Genomic DNA, 10,351 nt, shown 5'->3' on the forward strand with positions numbered 1-10,351 from the left:
TATCTTGATAGCCACAGCATGTATGCAATATTGCGTAGAGAGCTTTAGGTGGGAAGCTTAAAGCTGTGTAGAGTATAGATGTGTGCTATAAGCAATAGTAGGTAGACAAGTCTAAGAATGAGAACCACAAATAACTGTAACAATCGCTAAACCAACACGGTCGCTTTTAATGATCTGACGAGATGATGTTCAATAAAATTACCTTTTAACCTGGAATTAAAATCGAATACACTAAGGTCGCTTTTTACACGTTTTTTTTACGCGGATTCCGGAGTTTACGCGGTTTTTTTACGCGGCAGGTATCCCCCGCGTAAAAAGCGACTCTAGTGTAGTTTTTTTAATTGAAATTCCAACCTTCTCGCGAATCCGGTTCGAAGGACCATATGTGGGTTCCAACAGAGCGACAGTGAACGGGCGAAATGCAATACGGATATAAAAACCTAAATTAATCCACCTAGCGGTCAGACCCTGCCTTTCTCATTCAAACTTATATCAAATTGTTATGAAGTTTGTTATTTGTAGGCTCGAGAGATGACTCGTTCGTATGACACTAGATATGTTCAAATAAGTCGTGTAATCTTTGAGATAATGAAATTTCGTTGTTTTATTAACAATTTAATACATAACGGTTGCTTAGTTCGATTATAATCAAATGAAATGGTAACGTATGGGGCAGCCAAACTTTGAAACCACGTGTTCAATCATAATTCATCAGTTAACCCTTAACTAGCCCGTTCATCTGATAATACTATTGATCAAATCGGTTGTGTACTTTCTGAGATAATGAAGTTTCGTGATTTTTACAATTCGGTACATTACAGACGAAGTTACAGTTCGACTACAGTAAAATTCAACAGTGTGTCATGAGTCAGCTAGACCTTTCATTTGACACTAATTTCGTGAAAATCGGTTCAGCCCATGGGCGTAGCCAGAATTTCGAATAGGGGGGGGGCAAGCTCTTCAAAATTTTAGAAGTAAAAAAATGGTACACTAAGGTCGCTTTTTACGCGGCTTTTTTTTCGGATTTCGAAATATACGCGTTTTTTACGCGAATTCCAGAATTAACGCAGCACGTATCCCCCGCGTAAAAAGCGACTTTAGTGTGTTTTGGAAAATACACTGGAGTCGCTTTTTACGCGGGTTGTTTTTATGCTTTTTCTAAACGGGATATTTTTATAACTACGCGGATTATTTTTACTCGATTCGGAAGATTGTTTGTACGCGGTATCAAATAAGTTTAGTATGAATATATCTAATCTAATCTTTTTAATGCGGTACAACCAACCGCGTGAAAAGCGACCCCAGTGTAGAAATAAATACTAGTCTTTAGTGATTGTTACATCAAGGCAACCAGTGAAAAGTTGTCCTTGACATCAGAGTGGAAGATTTGATTATTCTTTGTCCAACCTCGAATATAAATAGATGTTCTTCACTAAAAATTCTTAAGTTCATTTAAACCTTTGGACATATTATTTTGGCGACGAGGATCTCAAGAATCCACGAACATGGCAGAAGATAGAGTTGATCAGCAGCCGCAACCGGGAATTCAAGATATGATTCACAAGATGGCCCAAAATTTACAGCGGATAGCGGTCCAGCAGCAGCAGCGTCAGTATCAAACCCCGGAGCAGATTTTGGAGTCCCTCTCTTCAAACATCATAGAGTTTGTCTTCGACGAAGAAAACAGAGTTACGTTCGGACGTTGTTGTTTAACCGCTTCCAGGACCTCTTCGAGAACGATGCAGGCCAGCTGAATGATGCGGCGAAGGTACGTTTACTTCTCCGGAAGCTGGATACCCATTCGCACAGCCGCTATCTCAACTACATCCTGTCGAAGCTTCCCAAGGACGTGAAGATTGAAGACACAGTCAAGATTCTCAATAAAATCTTCGGGCATCAAACGTCAAACGTTCCGGAAGTGGTTCATGTGTCTTTTCACGTTTGTTGTTGACCATCTGCCGATGAACACTCAGCAAGCAGACTCAACCGCTGTTCAAATATTGTTGACCTCAGCCAGGTTTTTACCCGACGTAATGTGCTGAACGAGCATTCAATCGTGCATGTTTACATGGTAGAGCCAGTGCAGTTTTAACTGCTTTCTCAGTCGCAGGGAAGAATGAACGGGCTTTAGCTAACAGGTCTATATAATCCAACTCTTCCAAGTTCTTACAGTCTGCTCTCATACTGCTGCAATATTAATACAAAACTTCCGCCGGTTTTCGGTTTTGCGCTTGAACTCTTCCAACGACATGCGTATTACGTTAGCGGGATGCAGCAAGGATAACGCGTAGACAGGTGCACTATCTTGACCGTGTTTCCAGTGAGTTTACAAGAGAATCAAGGTAAGGAATTATCACAGCTCGGTTCCAATACTCCAAGCTAGTTGATGCAGGCGGATTTGCTTGGTACTTTTGCCGCTGCAATATCCTTTGTGGATCAACTGAAAAACCTGTGTAATTCCACGCAACATAGCGCAAGCATTTCAATCAATTATTTCTTATCTGGCTTATACTTTAGACAAATGTTTCTATGGGCTAAAGATGTCGTTTTGTGCTATTAGAGTTATTGAAAACAAAATTCTGCACCAATGGCAACACTGATTTTGTGGAAATTGGTTCAGCCATCTCTGAGAAACATGAGTGAAATTAAACAGTCTTCAGAAGACGTTTCTTTTCATAACTTTTGAACCACATATTCAATCTATATAAAATTCAAAAGTTGAGGGTTTTTAAGATAGCCCGTTCATTTGATACCAATTTTATTGAAATTGGTTGTGTGGTTTCTGAGATATTGATGTTTCGTGACTTTTACATTTTTAAACATAACCTCTAAAATAAAAATCCAATTACAATGAAATTTAATAGGGTCTTATGGGGCAACTAGAACTTTCATTTGCATATAATATCATTAAAATCGGTCCAGCCATCTCTGGGAAAAGTGAGTGAAAATAAAAATCTGCACATACACACACACACATACATACAGAAAATGCTCAGCTCGTCGAACTGAGTCGAGTGATATATGCCATTCGGCCCTTTGGAGCACTGTCATATCTTCGGTTTTGCAAGTGATTGCTATACCTTTCTAGGAGAAAGGCAAAAAGTTAAAAAAATTCTTAATTAGGAGTAAAATATTCGTGCTATTAGCGAAATAAAAAAAATGACTTTGAATTTCGTACACTTCAATCATGAGCAATACCGGGAACGTACGAATAGCACAATACCAAATTTAAATTTTGTTGAGGCCATATGTTTTGATCAAAGCAGTTACAGTTTTAAATAGTCTTTGAATTTCGTTTCTTTTCATAACTTTTGAACCACATACCAAATTGCTATGGAATTTCTTACTTGTGAGTTTGAGAGATCACCCGTTCAAATGACACTAGATATGTTCAAATAAATCGTGTGATCTTTGAGATAATAGACTTTCGTTGTTTTTATAATTTAATACATAACGGTTGGAATAAAAATACGATTATAGTCAAATAAAATGGGAACCTATAGGAAAGCCAAACTTTTCATTTGACACTAAGATTGTTGAATTTAGTCCAGCCATTTTTGGGAAAACGAGTGAATTTGAAAAGTCACCGGAACATGTTTCTTTTCACAATTTTTGAACCACGTGTTTAATCACTTTAATCACTATGAAATTCATCAATTAACCTTTAACTAGCCCGTTCATTTAATACCAATATTGTTCAAATCGGTTGTGTACTTTCTGAGATGATGAAGTTTCGTGATTTTCATATTTTGATACATTACAGACAAAGTAACAGACTGATTACATTGAAATTCAATAGGGTGTTATGAGGCAGCTAGACCTTTCATTTGACACTAATTTCGAGGAAATCGGTTCAGCCATCTCTGAGAAAAGTGAGTGAAAATAAAAATCTGCACATACAGTTTAAGTAGTCTTCGGAATATGTTTCTTTTCAAAGCTGGATTTCACATTTTTAAACATGACAGGCAATGTAATAGTCCAATTGCAAAATAAATCAATAGGGTCTTATGGGGTAATTAGACCTTTCAAATGACACTGATTTTGTGGAAATCGGTTCAGCCATCTCTGAGAAACATGAGTGAGATTAAACACTCTCCAGAACACGTTTCTTTGAATAACTTCTGAACCACACGTTCAATCTTCATGAAATTCAAAACTTAAGAGTTTTTTAAGTAGCTTGTTCATTTAAAACTAATTTTGTTAAAATCGGTTGAGTAGTTTCTGAGATAATGATGTTTCGTGATTTTCACATTTTTAAACATAACCTCTAAACTAAAAATCCGATTGCAATGAATTCAATAGGGTCTTAAGGGGCAACTAGACCTCTCATTTGCAATTAATTTCATGAAGATCGGTCCAGCCATCTCTGAGAAAATCGAGTGAGATTGGGAGAGCGTTACACACACACACATACGCACACACACACACATACACACATGCTCAGCTCATCAAACTAAGTCGATTGATATACGAGATTCGACCCTTTGGAGCACTTTTATACCTTTGGTTTTTCCAGTGATTGCTATACCTTTCTAGGAGAAAGGCAAAACGATATTACCTTTTCGAGCGATTTATTTTAACTGAACTGATCTTACAACTTTGTCTTCAAAATAAGTTCCAAAAAATAAGGAAACAATATATGATATTGTGTCGAGGTGGAGAGAATGGAAGTTTGACTTCTATTTGCTCTTATTTTGCTAATCCGATCAAAGAGTCTGGGAGGATTGCTAAATTTTGCCACAACATTCACAATTGTACAAATAGGTTTTCCCAGTAACATTGAATGATATTTGCCAAAACCTTCGAATCTAAGGTCGCTAAATACACCGAGTATACTACGTTCACAAGAATATACATATCACGTTGGCATTCACGTCAACGCTTCTACAAGCCTAAAAACTATACATTAGTGACAAGCGTCATCAACTAAGAACGAGCAAAAGGAAATAAAATCATTTGTTCATTTGAGTGTCATCCATAAATTTACTTTAGGATCTCACTAGACACAATTAAAAAATATGTTTAACTGCACTTAAAGTTGTATATTTTTTTCAATACGAGAGCTTGAACCTAGGCATTCACTGTGAAATGTACTGCTTCGGGTTGCGGCTTTGGGGGAGTTGATATAACTCGCATGGGAGGAAGCCTTCGAATTTTTCTACCATGTCGGCCGTCCTTTCTTTGCCATAAACCTGATCTAGGTCGATTACCTAGCTCTCGATTTTTTTGAGCAGAACCAATCGGTGTTTTGTTGTGGTGTATGTTAGAAACCCTTCCAACTGTAGCCATACAAGTTCGTTTAAATGCAAATTCCTGTTTTGAAGGAAGTTGCACTACTACCAGATCGCCAAACTTTCGAAGAATTGTTCCGTAAGTTCCTGCTGAATGGATTAGATGGCATGGTTGACCCGGGTATTTCTCTAAGCAATGTACTAGCGTGCCAACCTGCAGAGCGCCAAGCGGATAAGCATCGCCCTCGTTTGCACGAACTATTTAAAGATAATAAATGTATTCAATGATTTAATTTCAATAAACAAAATTACCTGGGATTCTAGGAATCAACCGAGAAGATTTTATTAGGTCTCCGGCTTTCATATTTTCCGTAGCTAAAATATATTTCAGTTCATTACCAACTGCCACCAGAGCTACTTTAGCTGTACGGCAACCATCATTAATTACATCAATTACTTTTTCTATTTGAGGTGGACCTTCCAAAGGTCCATCACGAACCCATTTAATCCAATGAAACTTATGCTTTATTCCACCGCCGATTCCTTTGGCTATCAATCGGCCACTGTCAGGATCTCTTCCGGCAAGATTTGTAACTTTTAATGGCTCTACGGTGTACTGATCCAGATAATGAACAATACGGCGGTAAGCTTTTCCCGTTCCAGGTTTTGGTTTGTTCATCACCTTGGCTAGATTTTCCAAAGAAATACCACAGCTTTGTACCAGTCGTACGTCACTTGTAACGCGGCTCAAAGTAAAAGTTTGGAATAATCTGAACAGCGCCATGATAAATTTGTGTAACTGGAACAACGAATAACAAAACGTTTTTTTTATTTTATAAAAATATATTTACGATAAAATTAGGGATGGGAAACCTATCGATAATTATCGATAGTTGCAGGTTATCGATAGAATCGCTAAGCTTTCAGCGTTATCGATAGTCGAAGTATAAATGACAGTTCTAGAAGGTATGCTACATTTTTATCTATCCTCGCACACAAACAAATCTCGCCAAACATGTGAAAAGGGCCCATGTGCCATATGTAAACAAGCCAAATTTTCTCGTTTTTTTTATCAATACAAGCGAAATCTGCTCTTACCAATAAGTTTATTGATAAAAGAATTTACTCATAATCAAACAATCTTATTTGTACGAGTAGATTAAGCTTGTATTCATTGAAAAAACGTGAAATTGTGGCTTGTTTACATATGACACTTGGGCCCTTTTCACATGTTCAGCGAGAAATCACGTGAAAATTTTCGCGTTTTGTATGAAATTCAGAACATTTTTGGAAATTTCTCATCTTATATTGTTTTATATTTGATTTTTGTCATTTATCAGAAGTTAATAATTTCTGTCATTTATACTTGGGTCCTGTCCTGTCCTAGGATAGTGATTGGAATATTTCCCTCGCATAGATCTTCCTATCTGCGCTTGAATTAGTGGTCGATTTCACTAATACAAGTTTTATTTTTGGTTGCAAATAATCAACACTGTTTTTCCACTAAAACAAAGTTTGCTAAAAAAGGTAATACTAATGAACTACGATTCATAAATGAATTTTTTTCGAAATGAATATCAGCTGATTTTTTGGTTGAAGACAAATCGATTTTATAAGAGTAAGCGCACCGGTGAGTTGCCATTTGATTTGCTATTTTCACAACGCTGGCCGTTGCTATTTTGGATAGCAACCGATGTTGGCACCGGTCGTTGCTATTGGGGATTACCAATTCATTGATTTCTTTTTAACGCCGGCAGTTGCTAATTTCTAAAGACCGTCACTAGCTAGCATTAGCAAAATGTTTGTGTGTGTCGTATTTCCCAAAAATTCTGCGCATCTAGTAATAACCAATTTATCTGTCCGTCAATTGTTTCCGGAATAATCTGCGTTCTTTCTGCTTCATAAAATATCCCCTTTATTTCAAGCAACTCTGTTTTAACCTAGTTTGCGTTCTCCCAAATTATCGATAACACAATTCTGTTGCAGGATTCTGCGTTTGTGCGTGCATGGATTTTTTTATCCTTGTATGTTTAATTAAAGTAATTGCGTTAGACCGTGGAATGTTTCGCAACGTTGCCTTCAACAACTATTATACTCAAAATAGGCGAGCTGTCATTAATTGTATTTTGTACTTTGTGCTGTCTCGATTCCTACAATTTGCTATTAATATTTACTAATTTGCTGCCAAACAAAATTTAAATGTAGAACGCGGAAATTGTTTTCGAGTATTTGGTTGATTCTAGTGACGAAGAAAATGATTTCGCGAAACAAATCTTTTTATACGCGAGTATGCAAAAGGATTTTTGGAAAGATTCGTGGTGCCTCTCAGCTTGGAAAACGGTAAAATATTGACCGCTATGCTGAGAAAGTTTGCCATCCAGCGTTTTAACAATGTTTTTTTTTCGGAAACTCCGGTCTATACCGATGACCATTTCCAACGCCGCTTTCGAATTCGTCTTACGTTGTTTTCGAAGATTAAAACAGCTGTAGATGCGAAAAATGGTTTTTTATTCAACAACCGGACGCAACGGGAAACTGAGACTAACATGCCTTCAGAAGAGTCAGCAGCAGTCGGTTATACTCCCGAGCAATTCGCTCAAACCTTCCAGGTTTATTGAAATAATGACATGGTTGACCAATCTTATGAGGACTTGAGCTTTATGCTTCGTGTAAATTAGAGTGCCAACCAAAATGGTCATCTCGAATTTCAAAAAAAAAAAAACTATGAATGTTTACCCGCCCGAAAAAACACCCTGTGTAAAATTTCAGCTCAATCGAAATTAAAATAGACTGGTACCCGCCGATACTTGCGTCCTACGACGTGTTCAATCAAGGCAAAGCGTTTCGTCTTCCGGGGTCGACCAATTATGTTCGAAACACTCATTATTTGCATAATATTGTTACGAACATTTACTATCGAGCACAACAAAACAAACAACAGTTTGACGTTATTCATCAAATAGCAACGATGCGGCACGTTGCTATCGCGTTGCCAAATTTAATAACTCGCTACTACCCGAGGGGGGGATTGCTATTTCCCAAACCAACATAGCAACGCCCGGTGCGGTTGCCGCGTTATGGTGGGAGTTGCCAAACTTGCTTTAGAAACTTCAATTTAGCCACTGGTGGGCTTGCTCTACGGATACACGACTAATAGCGAATTTCTTTATCCCACTGCGTCCGGGCAAATCTGTCGAGCAATTCGGTTTATTCGCGTTGAAAGAGATTTCGAAGGCTGTTCGCACCTGCGTGAACTCTCGTATGTAATTGTCAAAATGTGCGTGATGACAAAAGCAAAAATATTTCCTTCTTTTTTTTCGCACGCAGAAACCAAACAAATATCAGCAACACCGTCAACGCCAATAAAAAAAGCATCGCGATTTACGACGCAAGCAAGAAAGAGATGCCAGATAATTGTTCACGAACTAAGCACGTGCGGTAGTGGGTTGAAGCTGACAAATTTTACAGTGCGCTTCGGGCAGCAAACCAGGTCAAAGCTGGGTCAAAATCGAGCGAATAAAGAAGGGTTTTGACAGCAGTTAGTGCGCTTCCAGGTCAAAACGAGGTGAGCTGGTGGAATAAAGAAATTACTTTTGACATGTTACTCTACAGATAGTCTATAGCAAATTTCTTTATTCTACTGGGGCAGGACAATAATGACATCGCGATTTACGACCAGCGTTGCCAGGTCTGTTTTTTAAAAATCTGGAACAAGCAAAAATAAAATCTGTAAAAAATCTGACAGTCATTTTGTGGGGCAAAAGGTTATTTATTCGGATAAAATTCTTGGGGTACCCAACATTCGAAGTGACAAAATTGCTAAATTTTGCGCCAAATTTGGAGTGATGACCTTTTCGCGAAACAGAGAAAATAAAATCTGGACAAAATCTGGATCATTTATGAAAAATCTGGATAATTAGAAATCAAATCTATCTCTCTGGATATATATTTAAAACTCCGGATATCCAGACAAATCTGGATACATGACAGAGCTGTTTCGACGCAAGTAAGAAAGAGATGCCAGATAATCGTTTACGAACTAAGCACGTGCGGTGGTGGGTTGAAGCTGAAAAATTTTACAGTGCTCTTCGGGCAGCACGCCAGGTCAAAATCGAGGGAATAGAGAAGGATTTTGACAGCAGTTAGGTTACTTCCAGGTCAAAACGAGGTTAGCCCACCGTGGAATAAAGAAATTCGCTATTAATAATTCCGTATGCAGTTTTTTAATGATTTAAAAGCTTTACAGGTTTAATGTTGGATTAAAATGTGTAGTTAAAACTTCGGAAAAACATTTTCTCTGTCACGCCTTATTACAACATCCACTCCTAACATTATCACCTCGTTTATTTACATTGCTCGATTGGTACCCTCGTTTGACACTGATTTGGTTCCTTTGGTTTCATCTTTGCGCGACTCTATATTAGGGCATCCTTAACAGTGCGGTACCATTTGAGTTGTTATGGCGGCTGTGTACAGCGCGGCTATTTTGCTCACTCACCCGTTTTCACACCGGTCGTTGCTATCGTCTCAGTTTGACGTTTCATCCAGCAAAATACCTTTAGCAGCGCTGTTATCGGGCTGCTAAATTTGAGAGCGCGATGCTTCCCGGATGCTCGGCTACTATTTCTCTAGCGCGTTTAGCAGCGACCGGTACAGTATGAAGTGATGATAGAGCGCTGCCAAACGGGGTATAGAAGCGCACCGTTAAGGATGCCCTTATAAACAAACCCGAAAATAAAATAACATCAAAAAAACCTTAGGGATCATTCAAATAATACATAACGCTCTAGGGGGTGGGGGGGTATTCGGCGGAGCGTTATATTGCATGTGGCAAACATGTAAAATTGCGTTACATGGGGGTGGGTGGGTATTGAAAATTGCCAAATTCCGCGTTATGTAATATTTGAATGGTTCCTTAAATGTTGCTGTAATTGTACATAGTTATACCATAAAATTTAACTATGTTTTTCATTGTAAATACATCAATTTTACATCAAATATAATTGTCCAGAACAATAAAAAAATATTATTTTTTTCATTTTTACCCAGAAAAAGGGGTGTTATTATGTATCTTAATAGCATTTTTTTAGGCATTTTCTCCGTACAATTAGAAGTCACTG

General features: G+C 38.0%; 1 protein-coding gene across 1 annotated transcript; it reads right to left on the reverse strand.

Annotated features, from left to right (window-relative positions):
- Positions 1–4,969: 4,969 nt before the first annotated feature.
- On the reverse strand, positions 4,970–6,133 carry LOC129724424 (39S ribosomal protein L2, mitochondrial). Its single transcript, XM_055679320.1, has 2 exons — positions 5,544–6,133; positions 4,970–5,489 (listed from the first exon to the last, which is right to left on the reverse strand). The coding sequence occupies exons 1-2, from the start codon at positions 6,013–6,015 to the stop codon at positions 5,071–5,073; spliced, it is 891 nt and encodes a 296-aa protein (XP_055535295.1). The 5' UTR covers positions 6,016–6,133; the 3' UTR covers positions 4,970–5,070.
- Between the last annotated feature and the right edge of the window lie 4,218 nt (positions 6,134–10,351).

This window comes from Wyeomyia smithii, chromosome 2 (genome assembly GCF_029784165.1).
Source record: "Wyeomyia smithii strain HCP4-BCI-WySm-NY-G18 chromosome 2, ASM2978416v1, whole genome shotgun sequence".
Lineage (NCBI taxonomy): Eukaryota > Metazoa > Arthropoda > Insecta > Diptera > Culicidae > Wyeomyia > Wyeomyia smithii.

Coding starts and splice junctions, on each gene's coding strand:
- LOC129724424 (XM_055679320.1), bottom strand. CDS start 6,015: ATGGCGCTGTTCAGATTATTCCAAACTTTTACTTTGAGCCGCGTTACA. Junction 5,490..5,543: donor GTTGATTCCTAGAATCCCAG/GTAATTTTGTTT, acceptor ATCTTTAAATAG/TTCGTGCAAACGAGGGCGAT.